Raw genomic sequence first — 27,288 nt, forward strand, 5'->3', positions numbered from 1 at the left:
AAAAATTCATGGTGTACTTTTTCCTACTTTGTCTTGCAAAGGACATAGTCGTCTTCGCCACTCGTCCTCCACTAAACTAATTACTCCGCAAGCAATTACAAACCGGGAGCCGGATCCGGAGACTTAGCAAGGGCAGCTGACGTAGCGTGCGAGGGTCCTGAACCAGCTCAGAAATGACGTTCCCCGCATCGAGGCCCAGGCCCTGCGTAAGTGCAAGATTTCAAGTGCACACAGTTTGCCTTCACCGGCACACATGACTTTTCAGTTGTTGTTTGTGTAACCCTAGTCAGTAAGATAATCTCCGATTTACACGACACAAGCAGTCCAAGCCAGGGGGAGCATGGTACAGCAAAGAGCACTTGCGGCGGCGTTTCTGTCTGTATGATGAGTTGCAGCGAGGAATTATTATTATTTTTGGTATTATGACTCATGAAAATGGTCGGAGTCCGTCAGGCTACTGTAGTACACCTACGGAAATATGATAGAGATGAGCGAACAAGTCATCGTTTGAGACTACTCTGCGCACAAAGTGCCCTATGCTCCAAAGGACAGAGCCTGTTGTGTATATTTTAGTTCGCAAACCAAACGGGCAGATCTGCCAACGGGCAGATCTGCCCAATGAAAAGGTGGCGAATGCAGATGAGAAAGCAATTATTAATAATGAAATGGAGGAGGGATGTAATAAGGATAGAGGTGGAGAGCTTCCTTACAAGTGTGGTGGAACAGAATTTTTATTGCGACTCCCAAGTAACAGTTTCACGCTTGCACTATCATCAGGTAAAAATTATTCATTTGAGATTATTTCTATGGATTGTAGAAAACAGTGTCGTTCGCCTGCGCGCACTAGAAATCTCAATAGACGTTATGCGAATGATTTCATCGACATTTTCAAGTGGACACACACACAAGTATACGAGCGTGAGTCAGACGATTTTCGTATGGGCACCGCAAGTATGCAGCGCGAGTCGCTAGTGCAGAGTGAGTCACTAGTGGCAGGATCACGTCGGGGTCACCAATTGTGGGAATCTTCGGGAAGCATGCAGATTCCTCACATCCAACACCACACGACACAGCAAGCCAGGGGCACCAGAATTACATGGATAAACTGAAGTTGAGAGAGAAAAAACGACAACCGTCTCCTAACTACCAAGGGAAGAGAAGCCATTCTTGTCGAAGGGAGAATACAGAAAAAGGAAGAAGAAAGCCAAAAATGGGTACGCGGCATAGGAACGTACAACATTATCGTACCACGCAATACGGTGCGTGAGAACACCGCGCGCGGGTACGCGGGATCGGCAGAAACTAGAGTAGAGTGATTATGGATATACGGGACTAAAAAGTAAGGAAGGGGCAAGAGTACAAGTTGCGATTTAGACAAATTTGACGGAAATCTCCATGGGGTTTGGAGTGGATACACTACAGTAGAGTGAGTCGCTAGTGCGAGTGCAGAGTGAGTCGCTAGTGCGAGTGCAGAGTGAGTCGCTAGTGCGAGTGCAGAGTGAGTCGCTAGTGCGAGTGCAGAGTGAGTCGCTAGTACGAGTGCAGAGTGAGTCGCTAGTGCGAGTGCAGAGTGAGTCGCTAGTGCGAGTGCAGAGTGAGTCGCTAGTGCGAGTGCAGAGTGAGTCGCTAGTGCGAGTGCAGAGTGAGTCGCTAGTGCGAGTGCAGAGTGAGTCGCTAGTGCGAGTGCAGAGTGAGTCGCTAGTGCGAGTGCAGAGTGAGTCGCTAGTGCGAGTGCAGAGTGAGTCGCTAGTGCGAGTGCAGAGTGAGTCGCTAGTACTAGTAGTGAGGTTATGCTCTACGTTTCGGGAACGCGACGCAAAGAATCACGCGAACTCTCTTCGCGGGGTCCCGTAACGTAAAGAAATCCTGTTCTGCTTTACGTTTCATGTAGAGAAGTCATGTGGAATGTGTACTGGGAATTTCCACTTCCATAATTGGCACTTTTCTGCTGCACTCGAATGATACCCAGCAGATTTGTACGCATTTTCTTTGCGTGTACCAGAACGTAGAGAACCTCATCTACGAGTAGAAATCTGGACCCAAAACACGCGAAGCCATAGACTCTAATCCAGACACCTGCTCTCTACGTGATTTCTCTACGTTTCACGTATAGCAGAACCTCTCTAATGGCAGGGCAAAGTGAGTTGCTAGTGCGAGTGCAGAGTGAGTCGCTAGTGCGAGTGCAGCGCTGTGCGGTGAGACCGCGACGTCGGGGAATCATCTCAACTGACGATCTAGTCGCGTACTCTCTATTCAAACAGATGTGCAGGATTTGCTACTTAGTACGATATTTGCCATTCGAATCCCAATTCACACCAGTGCTGCTGTTTGCCACTAAACATGGCTTGAAAGTGTGACGTCATGGCCAGCCCGGAGTCGTGACAACGCTGACTTTGTGATCCGATCGGATTCAAACTTTGGATCATCCGTAATTCCGTACGCGTTTGGCCGCACATCTGCGCCCTGCACTGCAAGCACGCTCTAGAGAGCGTGTCGACGACGTGTGCCATTTACGTCACGTGCACTCAGACACATCATAGGCATGTGTCCAGCATGACAACAATGATACAGGGCGAACACACATTGACAGGCGGACTTCAGACATGATTAATTTACTTGAAGTACCACAACTAGGGGTGAAAGGATTATGTGGTTTAGTCGATTAATTAGTCGGAAAAATCTAGTCGATTACGATTTCTCTATTCGCTACAGCATTTTCGTACAACATACTATACGGTACGACGAAATATCCGGCAGGTGCAGTGTGTCTACATGACTTTACTGCATGCAGCACATGTACCAGAGTACGAGTCGATGTGTGCGTGCACGGAGGTGTCAATCAACGCATGCAGCACGCACAGCGAGTTGCTCATGCTCTGGATACATACTACACGCGTACCCGGTAGATCTACCTGATGTACTCTAGATCTGTTGTGTGACATGCGGCTCTTTTCTCTGCGCCGCGTACTGATTTGTACCCGCGAACTTTCGTTCCGGTTGCTTCACGGAACTCACTGTTCTGGACAAGTAGCCTTCAGAATCAGTTTGTGCCTGTGCGACGGTCGATGTTTCCATTAGTTTTGTTCTCTTTGAAGTTTCAAAATTTATTGTAGTTGATACAAAATGGTGAGTTTTGTCGTCAGTGGTGCTTAATCGATAATAATCGATAATTTTTGGATTAACCGTTAAGGAATATCCCTTAATCGTTTCACCCCTAACCACAACACTCCGTTTTAGATGTTTTCGGCACAAATTGGCCAGCAGTTTAACTGGTAAAAAGGAGAAGGACAAAACTGTTGCGAGTTATGACTGACTTTCCACCGACGTAACCAGATCATATACAGTCAGCGAGTGCGACAAAACAGCACAAAACTGACCAGGAGTACTGAGACATTCAGGTACCTGACACCTATAGTTCCAACACTTCTCCAAGGCGCGAACCAACAACCTTCCAACTTGGAAGGCTCAGGTTCGGAAAGGTCCAAGAAAGGCCGTAACATTTTGTCCTTCTCCTTTTTTTTACCATAATTAAATTGGCTCACCATCCGAGTTCAGTTATAGTGGTATTGTTGTTTTTATTTTATTATTTATTTGTTAACTTGGCACCCGGAAATGGGGCCTGAATTAATACAAATAGTGCACCAAGCATACACACGGAAGAACTCCAACTTACCGGAATGGCAAGAACCACGCTGTTCTGAATGTTTACGTAACATATTTCCAAGTATGAACTCGGATGGAGAGCCAAGGATTATTTATAAAAAGTAAAAAAGGACAAAGGGACTACTTCAACTACAAGTTACACTATGATGTCCACTAACACCACCAGTTACTAAACAATCAGCTCGTGCGATAACATTGCACGACACGATAACATTGCACGACACTGACCGACGGTACTGACGCTCTACAACTAACAGGCTAACAGCTCTAGGACAGGTAGCTGTAGCCAGTCAGTTGTAGGACGTCAGTACCGTCGGTCAGTGTCGTGCCATGTTATCGCATGAGCTGATTGTTCAGTAACTGGTGGTGTTAGTGAAACTTGTAGTTCCTTGGTCCTTTTTTTCTTTTTATAAATACCATGTTTCCCGTAGGAGATGTTTCTTTTTCTTAGTTTGATTCGACCATGCGGATATGAGTTTTACATACAGTAAGCGGCCACGACGTCAAACGATTTCCTTTAAAGTATGCAACTGGTGTGTGTTTTGTTTGTGTGTGTGTGTCTGTCTGTCTGTCTGCCCGTCTGTTTGTGTATGGCAGCCTCTGCGAGGCCGGCCAGGAAGACCGCATAGGCTACGGTCACCATCAAACAGCAGGGGGAAGAGGAAGAACGAGACTGGCGGATTCACATCACAGCCAGATCAATCACAGTTTGCCACAACGATGTGTGAGATGCTGAATGAAAAGTTTGCACTGGACTCCCTGTCGTCGATACGAAGCGGTCAGTAAAGCACTCTTAATGTCATGCCGTGCATTTCGACTGTACATCATCTTTATAATATTTCTTTCTGGCCAGTTCTTGAGCACAGTACAATAGCATCTCGAAAACGGCCAGTTATTGATACGATAGCTAGCACTTGCATCTCGAAAACGGCCAGTTATTGATACGGTAGCTAGCACTTGCATCTCGAAAGCGGCCGTGTACTGTGTTCAGTAGAATTGCAGCATTGTAGTGTGTGATTGATTCCTTTGACCTATCCGTGGCCACAACTGTCATTTCTCACATATTCGAAATTGCACCTGTGCCGAAATTTGCGCCCATAGTTTGGACCTCTATTAACTTTTCTGCCTGGGGACTTCTCTACTTTTACGGCACGGGTTTTTTTAGTTCTCGGTCAGGCTTGTCCTGGGCTGTTAGGATTTGACACCGCCCTGTCCATGCTAAAACCGCTTCCGAAAGACTTGTTGGGAGCTGCAGCCATCCTGTGTTTGTTTTTCAGTGTCACCTTGCACCCATGCCGCTCTGGTCCCGCCGTTCCGATCTCTCTCCTGTGTATGTTTTGTGGATGTAGATGTGGCAGAGATCAAGAGTTTATTACTTCTCCAGAAAATTGAAGATCCGACAGCTACACCGATGTAAGCCTATCCATTAGTCTGTGTGATTCTTTTCATGTGTACACGTGAAAGAGTTCCGTTTGAGAACACACCTGTTCTTGTGTTCGCGCGCGCGCGTGTGTGCGTGTGTATGTACATGTGTGTGTGTGTGTGTGTGTGTGTGTGTGTACGTACATGTGTGTGTGTGCGTGCGTGCATGTGTGCGTGTGTGTGCAGGGGCGTCGGACACGGTGCAGTCACTACGGTATTGACCGTACCACTTTTTGCCCCAGGTTTCCCGTGAATCAATAATACACTGATCTGGACTCTAAATTTCCAAAATGTTCGGCTCGGCCACCGCTCCCCCACGAATAAACTGTACTTCACAGTGGCGTTTCCAGGATTTGGCTGAGGGGGGGGGGGGGGGGGGGGGGGGGATTGCGGCCGGGATGGGGTGGGGTAGATGACATCATGCTGCTGTCCCAGGTCAGCCATTTTGAAAACGGATGTCAAGGAGCCGTAAATCTCACACACCACGAGCAGTATTTCTGTACACACAGCAACATTGTACGTAGTTGCTGTAAACTTCAAATTACTGGCCGTTATGTGAGCGAATCAACTGCAATTATTTATGCGAGTCCAACAATTTCTCACCGCTCAGAGCATCCTTTACATAGGCAGCGGTACTATGTCCACTTGTCACTGTGCGCTGTTCTTCATGTTCTGGCTAGTCGCTGACAACAGGTGCTTCCACGTCTGGCGGAGTGTGACTGTCAGTCCGCTCCGAAAGTTCAACTGGAATCAGGCGCGTACGCAGGGGGGGGGGGGGGGGGGGGGTCCCGTTGCCCGGAAACTCCCCAAATGTTCCAAACGAGCAACGTTTTTGGGCATTTTTGGTAGGGCGCACGATCGATCTGGCAAGAATGCAAAACTTCAATAGACCGCAACTCAGTCAAATCTCGCTGAAATCCAACGATCCAAATATCCAGGTCGAATACAAAACTCTCAGCTGTCGGTTGAAACACGTTTCGACGCGCTGCGAGCAATGTCTCTTGAGATAAATCATTCGTGAGTTGAGCCGCGATCTCGCAATTTCGAAAGCGCACAGTGCAACTGGAGTATCCAGAATTTGAGACTTTTCGTCGCGCTGACTTGCTCAATTTTACAGGGGCTTCACTTGTGATATTTTCAAGAGAATACAGCCAACAAAATCGAAACTCTGCGATCAAGAAAAACGGAATCGCTGGAGCAGGACGGGCCTTTGGGGCATTTTTTCGCGCCGTCGCTGCACTCTGCCGCTATAAATAGCCATAGCGCTGGATATGTACATGACTGTACTGTGTCCTGGCTATCATGGTCTACCTCATTCTCTCCCTGGTACCTTTCCACTTCCAGGAAGCCTAAGATAATGAAGATTGAGTGAGTAGAACTGAAGTTGTGATCCAAAGAACACGAAAAAATGCATAATTTTGAAAATTTCCTAGGGCTCTTTAGAAAGGGTTAAAACGGGTCATTGTTTGCGATTCGGTTGGAAACCCCCCTAGAGGTGACCCTGCGTACGCGCCTGGGAATAACAGCGACTTCAATTCATCACTCCCACTGTTTCCTGTTGGAGCGGCAGCAGGAGTTGTGCCGCCACAGGAACGCTTGGCAAAAAATCCATCCAGGCTCTGCTGGCTAGAGCTTGGCCTTTTGGGATGTCGCTGAGACATCGAAGAAAAGTCTTCGAGTCAACCAAAACACGATTCGAACGAGGATGATCGCCTGAGCCCTCGGCATTCGAATCGTGTTCTGGTTGACTCGGAAGACTTTTCTTCGATGTTTGTACGTTGAAGACGCGTCGAGCGCGTCCCCGCACGCTCAGGGATCACACTGTACAACAGTACAGTGTACACAGTCAGGTCACCGTGTTTCTGTAGCCGTGCGCGTGCATGCTCACTGACTGTACTCTGTGGACTGTACTGTACTACCGTCAGACCTCGCATAACCGCACACATCCGTTTTCAACAAAAAGTATCCGGATAGGCGAGGGAACCGGATAATCGAACCCACATACTGTATGTATGCATGGCATATGCTGTAAATCGGTAACCAATGGTTTTCTTCCGGGTGGCGAGGGATCCGGATAAAAGAGGACCGAATAAGCGAGGACCGGATAAGCGAGGACCGGATAAGCGAGGACCGGATAAGCGAGGACCGGATAAGCGAGGACCGGATAAGCGAGGACCGGATAAGCGAGGACCGGATAAGCGAGGACCGGATAAGCGAGGACCGGATAAGCGAGGACCGGATAAGCGAGGACCGGATAAGCGAGGACCGGATAAGCGAGGACCGGATAAGCGAGGACCGGATAAGCGAGGACCGGATAAGCGAGGACCGGATAAGCGAGGACCGGATAAGCGAGGACCGGATAAGCGAGGACCGGATAAGCGAGGACCGGATAAGCGAGGACCGGATAAGCGAGGTCTGACTGTACTCTGTAGTGTAGTCGGCTAGTCGACTGTGTACACTGTAGTGTGTACAATCAACACCAGCTCGAGCACCGTATATCTGGACGATCGTTTCAGGCCGCGCGCGCACGCGCGCCCTGAGCCTAGCTAACCCTGCCTTTTATTTTTCGAAACCTAGGTCGAAACTTTTGAGGGGGGGGGGGGGGGGGGGGGGCGCCCCCGCCCCCGCGCCCCCGCCCCCCCCCCCAAACCCGCCACTGCTTCAGATGGTTGACCGTACCACACTAAAATACCTTCCGACGCCCCTGGTGTGTGTGTGTGTGTGTGTGTGTGTGTGTTTGCATGTGCGCATGCATGTGTGTGTCTTTGTGTGTATGTATGAATGTGTGTGCATGTATGCGTGCGTGTGTGTTTGTGTATCTGCATGCGTGCGTGTGTGAGTCAGTCTGTGTGTAAGTCCATCAAACCTAATGGAGAGGTTAAGATGCACGTTATTTCCGACGTGACACGCAATTTCACGTCAGATTTGGAGTGAAACTCCGAAATTCGACGTGAGCTGCAGGTCACTCGCGTTGTTTTTCGACGCGCGAGCCGATTAACGCGAGCTGAACATTCGCCGGAAATAACGTGCCACTTATCCTCTCTAATGATGTGTATGCTGGTAACCCCATCAATTGTATGATGTGCGTTCAATCTTATAGGGGAACTCCGGTGAAAAATGAATGGATATTTTTCAGAGTCCGGAGAGTTTGTTGTGCTGGCTGAGTCGAATGGTTTTTGTCCGAGGCCATTGCGCTCCATCGCTTGTCAGATGTTCCTTATCAAACGTGAGCGCGCAGTCTACCTCATCCAGGTGATGACGTCACAGTGTGCAGCCATGTAGCACACTATCAACCGTAGTGTCGAGTATAAAAGCATGACCTGTATAGAAGCATGACTCGAATAGAAGCCGATTTTTCGAAGTGCGCCGTGACACAGAAGCACAATTTGAATAGAAGCCGCTCTGTGCGAGGACACGTGCAAATTCTTGCACAGGACATGCGTGGCAGTATGCACTGCACATTGTAGACCGATGATGCTGACGTAGAAGCATGTTTTGAATAGAAGCATAACTTGAATAGAAGCATGGTTCGAACCCCGGCTTTTACGGCCGTAAGCACCTGCTTTTATATGCGACATTACAGTGTTTGAAAATAGCATTGACACTATTGCTTTCAAACGTTCCTTTTTGACCTAGCTGCACACTTTGACGTTGCACAGGGTGTGTCACGGCTGCACTACGTCATGGCGCAGCCCCCCCCCCCCCCCCCCCCCCTGAGATTCACATACATGATATGTATGGAATTACCGTATTTCCGCAAATAGTAGGCCGGTCTACTATTTTTTCAAACTCGTCCTAACCCGGCCTTAGAATCGAGGACGATGTTGTATTCAAGGACGGTCTTTTATTCTTTCAACCCAGTTTGACCCCGGTCTTCTATTTCTCGCCACACAGTTTTACCCCCGTTCTTCCATTTTCTTCTACACAGTTTGAGCACAGTCTTCTATTTTTTCCCACAGTTTGAGCACGGTCTTCTATTTTTAACACAAGAACAAAGACTCATTTAGTAGGCCCGGTCTTCTGATCGGAGACGGTCTTTTATTTTTTCAATCGCCCCCTGCTCCGGCCTTGTATACGAGGAAGGAGTTGTATATGAGGACGGCCTTTTATTTGCGGAAATACGGTATGTGAATTGTATTCTAATCGAAATATCCCTTCAACGCTTTGTTGCAGAGATGTGGGGCCGGCACCATTCGACACGGCACCCCAGACCCCACAGACCCTTAACGTTTTGTGCGACATGGGCTACAGTCACATAGCTTTGGCGGTTTCGTGGATTGGGTAGTTTCCCGGCACCAGTCATGGTCTGTTTCATTCAGATTTTGTTCACTATCATTGCTATAAGATAAGTGCGTCTTTCGAGTGATGTACATGATAAATGATGGTACATGGTGCGGCGTTGTTAAAGTTTCTCTCAATAATCGTATAAGCGGCAAAGAAGAGTATACGAGAGAAGAAGCGGTGTATTATGAATGGTAAATTCCCCCAATTTCCTTTCAGATGACTAATTTGGGCATGATATTGCTCCAGGAGCTATACGCACACTCAAGCCAGGTACTTTTCCTTCTTTCTCTTTCTGGCAGGCTTGAGCGAGAAATCGGTGGTTTTTGCGACTCCTCAGTCTCGGTGAGCCGAATAGAGATCCATTGAGAGTGCATCCTCTTATACTCCTGCTGTGTGTCTTGTTCAGAGCTATCTTACAGAATATTCACTAGTATTTCTATGAACTATTTTGGCATGTGCCTCTAGCTTCCATGTTTGGGGAGATTTTTTCTAAAACCCGGCTCTAGGTATCGATGTTACATTCAGGACATGTGAGTCATGCAATGTTCACAGCCACACTCTCGTTTCTTCTCGTTTGTATGTGAATGCCACAACAATAGGATCAGCCTGGTTGCGACAAGAATGATCCACCTCATTACGAAGAAGTCGATTCTGATGACGTCCGGAGGCAAAGAGATATGGATATTGATCCGATGACGGAGAAGGCGAGGAAGAATAGAATACGGGAGATGGTGAAGGCGATGAGGAAGGAGAAGGAGAGGAAGATGGAGAAGGAGAGGAAGATGGAGAAGGAGAGGAAGATGGAGAAGGAGATGAAGACTCCTACACACACATCTACTGTAAGTGCCTGCAAGAGAATTTCCTTCTTTGGCCCTTAGTTGGATGACGCAGCCGCTAACAATTATCTGAGGTTCTAGCTTGTCAATTTCTATTGAGATTTGATGCATGGTGGCCTGAGTGGATCAAGACTTATAATTTGTGACTTTCTTCAATTTGCCATGTCTCAGCAATCCCCTTGATAGCTTGCACCTTGCTTCAGGGATTTATGTACGTTTGTATGTATGCACAGTTGCTGGTGTTGGTCTGTTGGAGTAGGGATGGGGGGAGGGAGAGGGGGGGGGGGGGGGGGGCATTAGTACGAGTGGTCTGCATGAGTGGTCTGCATGAGTGGTCTGTATGTGTATGGGGGGGGGGGGGGGGGGCAGAGAACTCTGGCACAGCCAGAGTCGAATCTGGAGCACCCTCGTACACCGCCATGGTAGTGCTGAATGATTGGAATGCGGAATCGCGATGTAGCTTTCAGGACGAATTATTTCGATATTGTCCCTGCTGCATCAGCCGTGGTCCACCACTCGCAGTGGTGTAGCTGTCCCTCGAGTGCTGTAGTGTCATCTAAGCTCAAAGATAGCAGTGGTGGGAATTGCGGATCGATTTGTGGAGTGCTGGAAAGAGTTGTTTTCAGTGGAGTGGACGAGCGAGTGCGAAGAGGTCAAGCGTTGTGGAAGTCTGTCGGATTATGTGAGACCCTGCCCTGCTGCTTACATCTTAAATGTGGAAGAACTGCCAGTGGAGTCCTGGTGGGATTTCGGATGCCCTACTCATTTTGCTTGGTGGATTCTTTCTTGGACAGCTTGTTTGTGACGTGAAATTTGGCAGTGTTTTTCCTCCTGTTCTTTTTCAGTCGTTGTTCCTGTCAGGTTGTTGTTTCAGTACAGCAGTCGTCCGTTCTACTCCATTGTTTCTTCTGTTTTGCCAGTTCTGCTAGATTCTCATTATTTGCCACTTCCCCTCATTGCACCCATGTTTTGTAGAGGGCGGCGTGACCCGTTTGGGTAGCTGTGTCATAGTAGTGGTAGCTGTACTTCAAAGTAGTAGTGGGGGGAGGGGGGACGAGGGGATGTTATGCATGCGTGTGTGAAGTGTACGCAATGTTGTGAGAGCACTAGATATTCTGTGTTCACTGCTCTATGTCTAGATCTCCTTTGGGGAATCGCACGAGGGCGCTGCTGCCGCACTGTCAACCGATGTTACCTCGATAACCGATGATTCAGCACTGATCCAACTGTTGCAGAAGACTACTTCAAAAGGTAAACCGTTGAAAGTACGAAAACGATACGTTTGGCATGTGCCCCTATCAGTTTGCCTTGCCAAAGCGTAGTTTGTTGGCGAAAGGCAAGCTGTTTTTAGTCGGCTCAGAGAAGAAGCAGCTGCGCTGAGAAAACCGCAGGAAAATAGTGGTGGTGATGCAAGGAGTGTCAACCTTTTTGCAAGGACTGGTGGTTCTCTGTAAATTCTTCTCGTCTGGCCATTCTCAGCTGTAAACTGGCTCTTGAGGATTCAGTGAATGTCTGTTTGATGCTGTGTGCGGTCGAAATCGGCCGTGGCAAAGTTGATTTTTCCCTGAAATGTAACCCAACTTGTATTTCGTATTGACGCTCTAAAACCAACTCGCGTGGTATGGGATCTCTGCTGATTGTAGGCACGTGACATTTGGTATGCCAGGAGAACATACCGTACTCGTGCGAATAGTGCCCCAGGGGCACTAATTTTCATGGTCCAGTGTCTGCTCCAGAGCCGGGTGAGCCGGGTAATCGACCCGGTTGGGCGGCGCTTGGACCAGGTTGAAAATATAGTACCGGGTCACCTGTGACCCGGTTGGTACTTTACACATTCGAACTTTGAAAGGACTGACTTCATGTCTTGTATGTGTGACAGATCATGCAGAGGCGCGCGTCGAAGTGAAAGTAGTCAGTATCCGGTGTGTGCACGTGCTCAGTTTGAGCTTGATCGTCGAGGTGTTGTTTTCGGAAATGGAGCCACCAGCGAAGAGGCGAATCCACATTTGACTCGGCTGGTGAGACAGCGCCAGGTACATGTGTACCCGGCTCCGGCCCGGTTGAAATGGTTGCGCCAGGTACACGTGTACCCGGCTGTCCTACAATCCTAGAGCAGACACTATGGTCCATCACAGATGAGTCACGCTGAATGTGAATCTCTGTGTTCTTTTAGGATCTGGTGTCTGGGAGGAAGAGAGCAAGTCCTTTACTCGTGACGCGGAGAAGTCTTCTGGGATGGTGAGTTGTAGTTATGTTATGCTGTTGCACTCCGATCACTGTTGCCTGTAGCCATTGGTGATTATTATAGGAGAGTAATGACAACTTGCATATGGCAATAATATGTGTGTGCGTGCGTGCGTGTGGGCGTGTGTGGGCGTGTGTGTGCGTGCGTGTGCGCGCGCGCGCCCGTGTGTGTGTGTGTGTGTGTGTGTGTGTGTGTGTGTGTGTGTGGATGGGAATTTGTTTGCATGTATGTGTGATGTCTGGATGTGTGTGAGTATGTGACGCATGCTGATGCCCACCTGATGCTGATGTACACGTGTATGTGTCTTCATCCTGAATATTTCGCTGATTTAGTTCAACGAGTCCAAAGCAGACGCGTCGAATCATGTACCACCATCTGCCGACACCAAGGGGTACGCAAATCTCCTGACTGCCAACCATCCTAGTTTTCAAGGCAATGTTCCCAGTGAGTGTGTCAAAGTAGAGCATTGATGATAGCTTGCATAGACCTCGGTCATACCGGTATGACCATCATACACAGACATGCTGCATGGCCTCTATTCTAACATTGACCTAAAGCCTTACCTTGAACTGTTGCTAAGGGGCTAAGAGGCGATTTACACGACGGCAGGGTTCATCCTGTGCGTGATGCTGCCATGGGGAGTCCGTCACATGCACTCATAGTTTGGCGCGAACGTATGCCGCCGGCTATCCCGGTACGGTCCCGGTGCCATGAGGGGGCTGGGGGTGGAAATGCATACCGTGGCATTCCGTGTACTGTTTTGTACTACATGTACTGTACATGCATCCTGCCATGTGAATCGATTTTCGTTTTTCCCGTATCACGGCAAACTCTCGGGATCACGTGCTTCTCTTCCCGGCGGGATGCACTGCCGTCGTGTAAATCGCCCCTAATAATAAAGGAGTCCAATATTTTTAGACGTCACCGTGCAAGGCATATTACGAAACACCATGGCAACAGCCGTGGAAGTGGAGTATAGAATTTTGCACTTCACTACCATGATAGGCTAAGAAAGACAATAAGACTTAAAAGTGATGATGTCAGAATTCAAAATCTGACGAAAAATAACGACTTTTGGATCCTCTCGGGTCCAGTTTTTGTATGGGTCCATACACGTTTGGGTGGTTTTCCTTTGCAGCATAGTGACACATCCACGGGTAGGTGTGGGTCCACGCCGGAGAGGGCCTAGTCCAATCACTACCGGTATACCGGTGGATGTGTCACTATGCTGCAAAGGAAAACTGCCCAAATGTGTATGGACCCATACAAAAACTGGAACCAAAGGTCGTTAGATTTTGACTTCTGACATCATCACTTTCAAGCCCTATACTAGGTCTTCACCATGATCGATGTGCCATGGTCAGAATTCACTTTGGACAGCCCTCCGACCGGAGCATGTGCGGCCATTTTGGCAATGGATAAAATTGCACAAATGCAACGCACTGGACATAGTCTTGCATGTTGCGCCATTGCTTTGCCTTTCAAAGACCTCATCTCAACAAGCATTTTCGAGAAAATTCTCAACCGCAGAGAGATTTCTTGGGTCCTACAGGTAGAACCCGTCGTGGTCTTACCAGTAGAACAGCATGCAGCCTATCATTAGAACAATATTTACTCATATAATCATATCAGATCACCACTGGGATAGGGGAATTGTAAGAACCAGGGTCAATCAGAGTGAAGATGCCCACCAGCCAGGGTCAATGGTCAGTATTTCCGGCAGGTACAATGGGCAGGTACTTTCAGCAATACCGCATACATGAGACAATACTGTTTCCACTGGCGTTGAATTTGTGCGTGTAGAGGAAGGGAGGGGGGGGGGGGCAATTTGAAGTGTGTGCGGAGGGGGGGAGGGGGGGGTGGTATTTTCACCCAGATCAAGTAGGGAAGGGCATTTTCACCCAGGTCAAGGAGGGAGGGGCATCTTCACCTAGACCGATGGTTCGTATGACCACCAAGATCGAGCCGGGGTGGGGTGTTATTTGCACACATACTATCCTAGCGGAAGGACGCCTTGTGTGCGCCAGGGGCAGACGTTGTGAGATATTTTGAGCAGTCCATATAAAGTCCATATTCTCTGCATGTTAAAGTGTTTCCTTCAGTTCAGCAGTGCCTTCAACTATAAACATGCTTTTGAGCTTCCCCGTTGACCACGGTGTCATCTTTCCTGTGGGCGAGAAAAAACTGGTCATCAGGTCTCGAGAGCAGCTGTGACGTGTCATTTTATTACAGCTGTGATGTGTCATTTTATTACAGCTGTGACGTGTCATTTTATTACTCTGTATGTGTGAGAATGGGCCGCGGTTGAATTCCGTTTGTATCAGACAGTAGAAGGTGCTATGATATTGGCTGCAACAACATGGTAAACTTGAACTCGGACGTTGGGCAGTTGGTGCACAGTTGGTGGACAGTTGGTGGACAGTTCGCCGTAGCTCGTCACATTTTGTCCTCCTCCTTTTTTTACCATAACAATATCGTTGTCAAAAAGGAGAAGGACGAAATGTTACGAGTTATGACTAACTGTCCACTGGATATGATCCGGTTACGTTGGTGGACAGTTAGTCATCGCTCGTAATATTTTGCCTTTCTCCTTTTTTTTACCTTAATTAAATTAGCTCACCATCCGAGTTCAATATGGTAGTCGATGGTAAATAAAACAGAGCAGAAATTAGTTGGACTACTAGTACCCACTATCGCAATATAACACAACTTTTCTGTATTGGTTTGTGCCTGTTTTGACTTGTCCAACTCAGATTATAGTGCTAAGGCTCCAGACTCCATGCAGACACCTTCTCGCATCAGCTGTGTCCGCGCGTTCAACGGTGATATCAATGTTTGCGACGATGACGATGCCACTTCCCGCAGTGACTTAGCTGCCGAGGCGGACACGTATCTGCTGCTTGACTGGGATGCGTCCACCGACGCTGCGCACAATGACACAATCACTGCTGCCGAGGCATCAAGTGCACATGCTGGTGTCCCCAAGGCTACCGCTGCGACCCTGAGTGACATGCTAGATGAATTTGATCCTCTCTTCAGACGCGATCAGGACGTTTTTGGAGGTAAATTGAATATTATGTTCCTTTGCATTCAATCATGACCACAGAACTTTGACTCATGCCGAAGCTCAATTGTGAAATCTATTAGAAACATTTAAGTTTCTAACACCCTTATAAAAGTGGCGTTAGTAATTTTGATTAACGACTCATTTAGTGTTAGATTTTGTAATGAACTGAAAGCATTGGAGATTTACTGATACACCGACAGAAGATCTTGCAGTTGCTGTTTCGTAACTCTGAGTTTCACGAACTGAATGTATATTCCGCTCTTTGCCTTCGGCAAACTGAGCTCTTTACGGACGGTGGATGAGCTTCACATGGAGATTTACTGATATGTTGCCATGGAGGCATTATGACTGATATGTTGACTCTGTATGCCCCAGCCTGCTAGATTCATTCCTTTGTCTATGCGTGCTTGTGTGTGTGTGTGTGCGTGCGTGCGTGCGTGCGTGCGAGTGTGCATGCATGCTTGTGTGCTTGTGTGTGTGGTTGCGCACGTGCGTGTGTGTGTGTGTGTCTGAGCGCGCGCTCATAACCAGAATGTGATGTGAGCATGTTGCCGACGTATGGAGCCCCCGAAGTCTTTCCAAACTGTCTAGCCTTGTGATTTGTTGTGCAGCCGATGGCAGGGGAGATACGGAACTTCTTGTCAACACCGAACATTATCAGAGGGGTGCTGCTGCTGATGATGGTGATGGTGATGGCGATGGAATTCATGCCGGCAGTACTGTTGGCAGAGGTACAGTCTCAGCCACCACGCCCAACACTGATGCGGATATTGGATTCGAACCTAGCAACGGCGCTGCCCAGGACGAAGAGGCCACTGCTGTCCGCGATAACGACTTGGATGCATTAGTGCCCTCCGCAGTGTGTAGTAGTGCTGCTGCTGCTGAAGATGATGATGCTGCTGCTGCTGCTGCTGTTGATGATGGTGCTGTTGATGATGATGCTGCTGCTGCTGCTGCTGCTGCTGCTGATGATGATGATGATGTTGCTGCTGCTGATGTGGATGATGGTGCTGTTGATGATGATGCTGCTGCTGCTGCTGCTGCTGCTGCTGTTGATGATGATGATGTGGATGATGCCCGTGGTGCTGATCGTGCCGATGCTTGCGATCAACCAGGCAACCGTCAGTCCGAGGATGTTGATGCAGCTGCTGAGAATTTCCAGTCTAACGTTACAAGTGCTGCACATCAGGTAATGTATAACCATCATCATGATGTGCTCTTCCATGTTCTATTCTACACCATTCTCCATCACTGATCTGAATGCAGAATGGTTGGCAGAGACCGTAGTACTTGTGCATTCATCATAAGACAGAAACAAAAGTTGTGACCGAACCGGCAATTGCATGGCTTCAGAAGATTGACCCTATGCGTTATGTCACGATGCACTGATGATCTCTGCATCTTTCATCTTTCATGGAACGTCTTTGTCTTGCATTGCCACTGCCAGCCGTTCAAGCGTACGATTTTCCTTTTCTCTGTTTGGCCCAGCATTATGAGAAGATGCTTGACAGCGGTGGGAGGAGGTTGTCTGTTAAAACCATGTCCACTCCAGGCCAAGTCGGCTCACAGCAAAACTCATCTATCCCGTCCCCGGATTGCGAACAAACAGTGACATCAGCAGTTAGCAGCAGTGTGCGTCCGAATGACATCTCCAATCGTTCCGCCACCCCTGGAGTGAATCAAGTTCCCGGTTAGTGACAGGCATTCTGTGCTGTGTTGAGGGTTTTGCTTATGTAGCACTCTCTCGAATATAGGCTTGACCAAACCTTGGTGCCTCGCATGCTATATTTGGTCATGAACGCCTCTTTTACAGGCTAGATATGCACAATGAATGGAAATGCAATACAAAATTAATGGAAAAGGAGAAGGACAAAATGTTACGAGTTATGACTCTAACTGTCCACCAACGTAACCAGATCTTGTACAGTCACAGTACTCCTTGTCAGTTTTGTGCCATTTTGTCGTACTCGCTGACTGTATATGATCTGGTTACATTGGTGGACAGTTAGTCATAACTCGTAACATTTTGTCCTTCTCCTTTTTCACCATAATTTTAATTGGCTCACCATCCGAGTTGAAAATTATTTATGTAATGCTGAAATAGGTATGTTCGGGACATTCCACCAATAGAATACTGGCTCAACACTGCCTTACTGGCTTTCATCGCTCAAGCCCCATGTGCTTCAATGCCATTATCTACTGTATAAGCAGAAAAGTTCGCCGGTGAATAATTTCGTCCAACTCCAAAGAAAGGGATTTCGTCCGGTTCTAAATTTCGTCCATGGATCATAGGAGTGTATTGAAAAGCTGGACAAATCGACATTAGTCCGGCATTTAATTTAGTCCAAAAGCTCCTTGGACGAAAAAGACGAAATCAAATTCCAGACGAATATTTCTGCTTGTACAGTATTGGTTATGGTAGCATTGTGAAAAGCCGAGGGATTTTTCCACTAACGGCTTACATGAAACACTGGGATTCTCGGTCTTCGGCCACCCCTTTGTGGTGGATATGATGTACTCAATTCCGACCCTTTCATTTTGAAAAGGATAGAAACAGGGTGAAGCTGAAATGCCGCTGTCTGATGATGGTTGAAAAGCGCGAAACTTGAAGTGGCAGCTGCACAGCCTTGCACCTCCGTTCTATGTGTCAGAAAAGGATACTAGCACTCAATCTGCGGACAGAACTGTTCCGTCCTTTGTGGACTCATCAGCGCAGCACAGAGGAAATGAGGCCGAACCTGGTAGCAATGAAAAATAAATTTTCCAAAGCCAGATGTAAACCAGACCCGACCGTACCTTGCCAGAGTGCTCAAACTGACAAGTGAGCGAGCTCTGCATAACGCAAACAGCAAAGGCACTACCCCACGCAAGAGTGCTGAACTGCTACAAGAGCAGGAGCGAAATACTCAGTCTGCGGACAGAACTGGTTTACTGTATCTTTGTGTACTTGTGCCTGCGTTCTGACTGCAGCAGCAAAGCGGCGTGTGGCTGTCCGTAGTATGAACATTGTCCGGCATGCAGCAGCAGTCAGACATTATTTCTCCCACATTGTGTGCCAGGTAAGTCCAGTCAGTATCTTTGTAGGTTCGTTAGCCTCTCTCAGAACAAGCTGTAAAATTCGTAAAATATCTGCAACATGCAACGCGGTCACTCAGTGCATGCATGATGTGCATGTACTGTCGTGGACATGGAAATCCAGTCGATTGACCGGGGCCGGCGCCCTCAGCGCGTACAGAACGTTGCATGCAGTGCACACGCTGATCCGATGCGACCAGCGCGCTGCAGCGCGTATAATACATGCATGTGTGTACTGCTTCTCCACGGGTGCATGGCCAGTGCCCTGGGGCCGCTAGACGTGCGACCGGATTTCCATGTCCACGACAGTAGGCAGGGCTCCCTGAGTAAAGTAACGCGGTCGCTACCCATCTACAAATACCGCATTTTCTGGCGCGTTAGCCGCACCGGGGTCTACCCCCCCCCCCCTTCGTTCTGAGTGCAGTTGACAGCGACCAGCTGATTAGCTGATTGGTTTTTGTAGGCCTGCCTGCAAATCATGATGTTCCGTGTTCATAACCTGCGCTGGTAACAGGGAGTGTGTTTAGTGATCTCTCAATGGCGGTGATGCGGGGCGAGTACCACTTTACATGCAATGAACTGTGTCGACACCCACGGTGAACTGGGTACTCACTTGCTCGTGTTCGGAGTGAAAGGTAACAACTTACTAACAAGGATGCGGTCTATGTGGTTACAGGGCTGTTACATGCCCGTTTGTTTAAGAGACGTATCCCCTCTCCCCCTGACTCGTTTGTGAGGCCTGCATTCGACACTAGGATATAAGGGCGAAATGGTGGCCGACGATGTGAATGTCCAGGCGCGTGCTCGGCGATGGGCAGGGGGGCACGTGCACCCCCAAAAATTTTCAATCTGGGTAATTGCAATTGTAATGTATGCAAATATGCTCTAAAATTCAAGAAAGGTTGCAAACAAATTGCAGAAAATTGCCGGGGGGGGGGGGGGGGGCTCCCCTCGGCTCCCGTGCACCCCCCTAGTTGGGGGGCCGAGCACGCCCCTGATGTCTTTGCGTGATGTGTTCCTCAACATTCCAGGTGATGCGGCTGCGGATCCGGTTAACGTGTTTGCCCTTCCAAAGCAGTCCGAAATATTCCGTTTCCTAGAACCAACTCCATTCGGCTCTGCACCCTGAAGACTGCATGTAATGACCGGGGTGTCACGCACGGCACCACTAGTACGACCATGGTCGTACCACTTTTCTTCCAGGATGGCCAGGCCAATTCATTCGAAAACCGCAATCAAAAAGAGAGCTAAAACGTTCCCTGTTAGGCAAAGAAATACGGATTTTTTTCACTGGGTATCCCCCCCTGGACCCTCGTCATGCCACTCACCACTGCCCTCTGAGTAACATTTTGAGTGTACAAAGTCGTTCTTCTACTTGAAAACCAAGTTAGAATACTGTGTTTATAGCATTCACTGTTCACACATCAGCCAGGTCAGTGTTTACTCTAGGATTTCAAACCAACCGGGTACACGTGTACCTTGCACAACTCTTGCAACCGGGTCAATCTCGGGTACATTCAAGTTAGGCTATTGTACATCAGGGAGTCTTAGGACTTCCTGATTGAGTCCAACCCAGTGTTCTTTTGCCAAGCGGGTTCATTTTGCCAAGCGGGTCCAAGTACCCCCCCCCCCCAACCGGGTCGCTGACCCGGCTGACCCAGCTCTGGAGCACACACTGCCTATTCATGTATGTGTTGTATGACTTCTGTCTGTTTCTGCATGTGAACAGATTCGTCGACAACGCCGTCCACGCGTCAGCTTGAAGTTCATCGTGGACATGTGTGAGCGAGGGCAGTGGAGGCCACGTGGACAGGTGTTTCGGCGCAATCCCCCCGCTACAGCCAACTGGAGTATAGGTACATTGAGATTGCTATACAGTGCTGCGAACAACATGGGAGTACCCGCGTAACACTGTCGTGGACATGGAAGTCTGGTTGAATGACCGGAGCCAGTGCCCTCCTTGCGTACAGAACGCTGCGTGCAGTGAAGGGAACGAACGATTACTCTTCAGCTAACGAACGAGTATTTTTGGTAACGATCGAGTTTTGATTACATTCATGTACTGGGGACGTGTGAAACTGCAAATAACTTCAAAAAGTACAGGACGAAAAGACCGAAAAGCTACTGTTATGTCGCATGGGTATCACTAAAGGTACTGTATTGCTTGACTTCACACTTGCCCTTTTTCTAGGCACGCAATAATCGTGCGTATACCAGGTACCGTATTATCTCTATTACAAGCGCAGTCTCTTGTAGAAGCCCACTCTCTATTATAAGCGCACTCCAAGAGAGCTTTGAAGATATACAAGCGCAGTCTCCAATTTAAGCGCAGGGCTTATACTGGAGAACTGTATGGATCATGTCCATGCATGTTTGACGTAACACAGTGACACATACAGTAAAACCTGTCAAGGCGACCACCTGTCCTAGAAGACCACCTGTCCTAGAAGACCACCTGTCCTAGAGGACCACTGAAATCAGGACCGAGGGATGCTATTTCCAGTCAAATGACCCTGGATAAGGAGACACCACCTGGTAACAGAGACCACGTTTTGAAGGTCCCTTGAGTGGTCGTCTTAGACAGGCTTCACTGTACCCACATGCTGATTGCTGTGGTGAAAGTCTGTGATCCCCAACATCTAAAATCCAGACTCACTCAGTGTACCAGGAGGCACAAAACTGCAGTCTCGGTACCTGCTGGGAAACGCTGTGCTACTGATACAATGCAAAATGATAAGCAATGTACATGTACCAGGTGGTTGAAAAATGATAAGCCCAGTCTCTAATATAAGCCCAGGGTCCGGACTGGTTGAAAAGATATAAGCCCTGGGCTTATAATGGAGATAACACAGTGTACATATACCGGTATGCACCACTAACAATCTCTTGTTCAACACAATCAGTAACGATCGCCCTAGCTCACGAACGAGCATGCGAGTAACCGATGGAATCCGTTCCCTAATGCAGTGCACAAGTCATGTTGATCGTATGCGTACTCACGGCTGTATGGCCAGCGCCCTGGGGCCACTTGACCTGCGACCAAGTTTCCATGTCCACGACAGTAGAATGCACGATATGTGCATGCCAAGTGAATATGGGGATTTGAATGTTCATAAACTCGATCATACATTCAGGGTTTTTTTTGTGACTAGTGTGCCGTGTCTATGCCCGCACTCTCTCGCCTCCATGCAGGGTCTCCCTGCCGAGTTCTGGGAATGTGCTCGCAGGAAATCCCTGGCAATGCACTGCTTTGTGCTCGCATAATTTGACCTCTTTGAGCGGCATGGATGCCCAGTGTAACACATTCAGCATGGCTAGATGACTAGTATTAGATCGTATATGTGCCTCATCGAAACTCAGTTTATATATACTACTAGTATGCAGTCCAAGATCAACTACCAGTACATATGCGCCGATTATGCGGTATTGTGATGAGTGCTCATCGGGGTGTACATAACCAGGAGTGTGCAACTCCTATCTCGGCTGTGATGGGTTCACTCACGGCGGAATTTTTTTTATTGCGTCATTCTTTTCTTTGGCAAAAGTGTGATCAAGCGCGTATGCTTTCCCACGCTTGTTTTGTAGATAGCGTTGACGATTCGTCAGGTTAAGGGCACATCGATCTTCCGCCCGTTGTTCTCCTTCGACACGCGTAGCTGCGATGTGCAAATTATCTTTTCTTTGATCTATGACTTTGCGTGATGAGTTAGCTAAATGGTCGCGAACGACTGCTGTCGTAAAAAAAGTATGGGCCAAGAAGGATGTGACATTCGCATGCCGGCGTGGTCACCCAGCCAGCTCAGTCGCCAGATTTGAACTACAGCGACATGGCATTCTTTGAAAGCCTGCAAACTGATGTCAGGCGGTGGCAATGAAAACAGTGTCCAACCTGGCAGCGGGCGGTAAAAGAGTAGTGGTCAGTGTATCCAGCGGAGCGTATGACAGCTGTCTGGAGAGGGCTGTAGGCCTCTTTCGAAGATTTTGTTGAAACACACGTTGAACCTGTAAAAGCGTGAGTGCAAGAACTCGCTCCCTCACTGATTTATGTTGTGTATTTGCTTGTAACCTTGCTTCCCTTCTTCGACTCGCTTCACCTGATTCCATTGCTGATTTTTTCTTGTGGCGGAGAGTATTCACGTATCATGCTTCCTCACTATGCCTATTGGAAATTTCACAGAGCGGTAACAAAACTCCTGTTCTGAGTGGCGATAGCTAAGCGACAATTGCGATGAGCCGGGCCAAGGAATTAAAAATGATACACACAGCTCGCTTATTCCCTGAACATGCTAGAAAGAAGCAGGTGCGGCACATCTGTCAACAGGGTAAAGCCAAGTTAGTTAGTAGTGGAGAAGTTGATAATTAAAAGCGATGATCAATTGCTTGCAGGGAAGCCTCCGAATAGTGAAGAAATTGCTTCTTTATGCCTTGATAATTTCATGGCGCATAATCTCGGTATCTATGCACATGTATTAGGCACTTCAGTCACGTGACAGGACCTGTCAAAATTTGCTAAGGTGAGAGTGCGTACTTGCGTGGCACCAGTCAAGTGCATGCGCAAAACTGCACAGGTACGCGCTATGCTTCGTTGTACGGGCTGATAGTTGGGCGCATCGTGTTGCTCTGACGTTCAGCTTTCGGTAGATCCCGCATACGTCATAGTGCGTACATTTTTGCGAGTTGTAGATCACGTACACTTCCAGCAAAGTGTTTTTTCACAAAGAACTGTTGTTTGCTCGCGTTTGAAACGTTGCTTATCGTCTTCAGCGTCGTCTTTCCATTCGGAAACAGTAGAGTTCTTGTTTACCAGGGTTTGCGCATCGCTGCGCAAGGAGACATTATGGACGTAGGCACTGAGAAGTATGCGCTTTAGGCGGAGGAGAACGACGATGCGTCGTCCTACCTGGGCGAATTCTCAAAGCGTACTGAGAGCCAAATTTTGACACGGTTGCGCTGGAAGGCCTACTGATGTTTACGAAGAATCAAAAGGCACAGTGGCTGCCGGAGAAACCCTCCGATGAGGGGATGCTTTGATATACGCAGCCAGGCACGCTTCACCGAAATTTCAAAGCTCACCAGCAGGCAATTCATGACTGCTGCATGGCGCAGTTGAAGGAGAGGGAGGCAGATATCACACCATGGAAAGAAGCTACCAACAGAGGTCCTGAGGAACTTCTTGCCAACTTGGAATCACTTGAAGTGGCATGACTGTGGGCACGAATGTCCTGTGCAGTAATTCGCGCGCGCGCGCGCGCGTACTTACCCTCCACTTTGCTGTGTACGGCGTACAACGTGGAAGTTCTCTGTAGTTTTTGTGCCAGAAGAATGTCTTTATAGCTCTTACGCTTTAGTACCCGCAGGAGCCTGCCAGTATGTCGTTATCAGTTCGTTTCACAGCAAACTGAAGCTGTTACTATGGGTTACTATGGCGTTGCTATGGGTTGCTATGGAGTTGCTATAGTGATTGCGGTCACAATTGCCGTATTCTTGACTATTCTGAACTTTGATCTGTATTGTTTCGATCCATACATGGTTGTTGGTGTAAGTGAGCGATGTGTGCTTGAAAAAAACACTCTGATGTTTTGTGACTATATCCACTGATAATACTTCAGAGATGCTGTTGGTGCCACAAATTGTATTGATTTCGCCTTATGCAACTGCCTATCTTCAACCCTTCATATCTGAGTGGTATCACTGTGGATTTCAATAAAAATTTCTGTGTGACCTTGTGATACCCACCACCATCGATTACCGATGATAAACCTGGAAAAAACCCGATTTCAAAAAATGGGGTGAAGTGCCTACATGTATAAAATCTTTTTTCTACCCACAACGGTGAAGGAAATATCTTTCTCCTTATTCTCTCCATGCCTCTAGTGTACTCCATTTTCTGGCATTCGCACAAACAAGGGAAGAAGGGAAGGAAAGAAAAACACATTGTACAAACCTGGATTAGAAGACTCGATCTCTAAAATGCGTGTCCGGATTCGTGCGGTTCCACGTATCCGGGTCCAGATAAGGGAAGGCTTGGAGCGAGCCAATCAGCTACATGAACTTTTCCCCGCACAGACCTTAATTTTGGTGTACTGTTGTACTGTATTGCTTGGTGACGATCGTATGACGTGATGACGTGACTAGAATTAGTGTCGAAACAATCTCACCGGGTACTCGTTAGCTCGCTCGCCAGAAACTCGGCTCGTTTGTGCGGCCAGCTCGTTTGCGCTAACGAACACCGTACTCCGTACACATGGCAGTACATGTCGACCGGGGAGTCGTAGAATATTTTTACGACTCCCTGGTCGATCGAGAGTGCAGTCCCGCGCAAAGTGAAAATCACTCGCAGTTACAGGTGACTGTATACCTGCACGACACTGAGTTGTTTCAGTTGTCGTAGCAGCTTTGGTGGACTCCACTGATGTCTTATTCCGCATCTGCTGACTTGTCCCAGGACATGCTTCTGTCAACTCTCCATTCGAGTGAAAGTTACGCTCAGTCGCTTGGAGGTTTTCTCCCGCGATGCAGCGAAGACCAGGGCTACTTGCAATCTTCGAAAACGGTCTAATCTTTCAAAGGCTGCTCAACGACGGTGCTGAAAAGATATCTCCACGCCAAACAGCAGTCCGAAGTGAAGCAGCAGCAACCCCAAATGCCGGCGGTGATAATTTGAACCTTGTAAAAAAATCGAACTTAGAAAAAAATTATTTAAAAAAATCATATTTGCCACATCAATGAAACTCGTTAGCTCGCTTGATAGTTTGCTCGTTAGTGGAAGTGATTGCTCGTTTGTTATAGATACGCTCGTTTCAACACTACTAGCAATCTTTCTTCTATGTTTCCGTTGTCGTACAGCCCAGCTACGAAGACGCCCCTGGTTCAATACGCCGCAGAAGGCTGCACGCTACAAGGGTGCTCTACGAAAGCACACGCAGGCGCTGTCCAAGAGGTTTTCGCTGCTGCATGCTTTGATGTGCATCCACAAGCTAGGACTTCTGACCATGTGTGATGTAAACTGTTTGGCAACGCAAGCTATGTATCAGCAGTGCGCGGATGCAGCCAGGCTCGAGTTGCTGTTCAGGGTGGTTACTTTAATGCAGGAGGCACATCTGATCGTGTTTGTGGAGAAGGTCTTGATCACCTCACCACCCTGGGACAGGGACATCATCATCACGCTCTGCGAATGCGAAGGGCTGCTGTGCACGCTTACAGATGTACTGCACACGGTGTCTGACTTGTTTCTGATGTGCTAGATTCCTCGGCTTGCCGCCTGTTCCCTGCCTCTATACTTAGTTTTCTCGCTCTCTGTCTCTCGTTCTGTCTTTCTGTATCTCTGTCTCACTCCCTCACTCACTCACTCACTCTCTCTCTATCTCTCTCTCTCTCTCTCTCACTCTCACTCTCTTTCTCTCTCTCTCTCTCTCTCCCTCTCTCTCTCTTCTCTCTCTCTCTCTCTCTCTCTCTCTCTCTCTCTCTCTCTCTCTCTCTCTCTCTCTCTCTCTCTCTCTCTCTCTCTCTCTCTCTCTCTCCGGTATTCAATTTTCCTCTTACCGTGTCCCAATCTCGCCATGTTGTCCGCCGAAGGTCAACCTTGGTTGTGTGCCATCCACAAGGCCGTCCGTAAGTCATCCTCCCCAAGTCGTCCTCCCCAAGTCATCCTCCCCTAGTCATCCTCCCCTCTTCTGAAAATCAAGTACAGTGAAACCTGTCTAAGACGCTCATGAGACCTTCAAAACGTGGTCTCTGTTACCAGGTGGTCTCCTTATCCAGGGTCATTTGACTGGTAATAGCATCCCTCGGTCCTAGTTTCAGTGGTCTTTAAGGACAGGTGGTCTTCTAGGACAGGTGGTCTTCTAGGACAGGTGGTCTTCTAGGACAGGTGGTCACCTTGACAGGTTTTACTGTATTTTATCATTCTAGTTTCCGTTTTTTTAAATATTTGTGAATACTCTCGATCTATTCTCCTTCTTTTCTAAGGACTCCCAAACTCCATCCCATCCATTAGTGTAGTCCGTTTCTCAGTCTTAGCATTCACACTAGGTAAACTTTATAAAAACGTAGTCTCTCGGCTGGAAAAGTCACTTCAGGTTTGCCGATATCGTTCTGGCATGGTAGCATGCTGCCGTGAGCTGCTTCTTTCATTCTCCCACATCATCAACCGGAAGTAGTCACCGATGAATTCTGGAGAATAACCTGTCTGTCAAAACGAACCGGTGTCCGTTTGATGTGGACTGCTGCCAATGTTTCTATTAATATAATTACGATCTCGCCTCAGACTAGAAAAATAATTGATATTGGGTGTTTTACCGCAAATTTGGATGACATTAAATTTTAATTAAAGAGTAAAACATGCTGTATACCCTGATGACGTGCATAAAGGATTAAAAGTATCCAGGTTAAGTGCACACTCACCTAAAAAGCGAATGGGCACATGAATGACCCCAATCCCGCCACATACAGTGACACCTGTCCAAGGCTGTCATCACACCACCGTACAAAGCGCTGCGTCTACGTCCACGTAAGGAGTTTTTGGTCGGTTGTCATGATCAGGGCATAGATTAACGGCCGGACATCGGACATTTTCCGGCCATTTTCGGCCACTGACTGGACGTTTTCAATTTCACCGAACATAGTGTCCGGTCAAAAAAGTAAAAAAAAAAGCAGCGACCTTTCGACCTTTTTATGCAGGGTTGGGCTTTCTTCGG

The 27,288-nt window shown here is 48.1% G+C and overlaps 1 protein-coding gene across 3 annotated transcripts; it reads left to right on the forward strand.

Moving 5' to 3' along the window:
- Nucleotides 1–26,793, forward strand: LOC135811879 (uncharacterized). Of its 3 annotated transcripts, XR_010552714.1 has the most exons (15): nt 2–206; nt 4,261–4,441; nt 5,013–5,076; nt 9,669–9,711; nt 9,969–10,208; nt 11,345–11,456; nt 12,379–12,443; nt 12,783–12,894; nt 15,204–15,512; nt 16,129–16,706; nt 17,006–17,207; nt 18,488–18,576; nt 20,322–20,448; nt 25,439–26,411; nt 26,446–26,793. XR_010552714.1 is itself a non-coding variant. In XM_065325121.1 (14 exons), exons 1-14 carry the CDS (start codon nt 174–176, stop codon nt 25,834–25,836), a joined length of 2,550 nt encoding a protein of 849 aa, XP_065181193.1. In that variant the 5' UTR covers nt 1–173; the 3' UTR covers nt 25,837–26,793. The 3 variants fall into 3 exon arrangements, 2 of the variants coding, with proteins under 2 accessions (XP_065181193.1, XP_065181192.1); XM_065325121.1 differs by having other exon boundaries at nt 1–206; nt 18,491–18,576; nt 25,439–26,793; XM_065325120.1 differs by having other exon boundaries at nt 25,439–26,793.
- Nucleotides 26,794–27,288: the final 495 nt, after the last annotated feature.

Source organism: Sycon ciliatum, chromosome 3 (assembly GCF_964019385.1).
Source record: "Sycon ciliatum chromosome 3, ocSycCili1.1, whole genome shotgun sequence".
Classification (NCBI taxonomy): domain Eukaryota; kingdom Metazoa; phylum Porifera; class Calcarea; order Leucosolenida; family Sycettidae; genus Sycon; species Sycon ciliatum.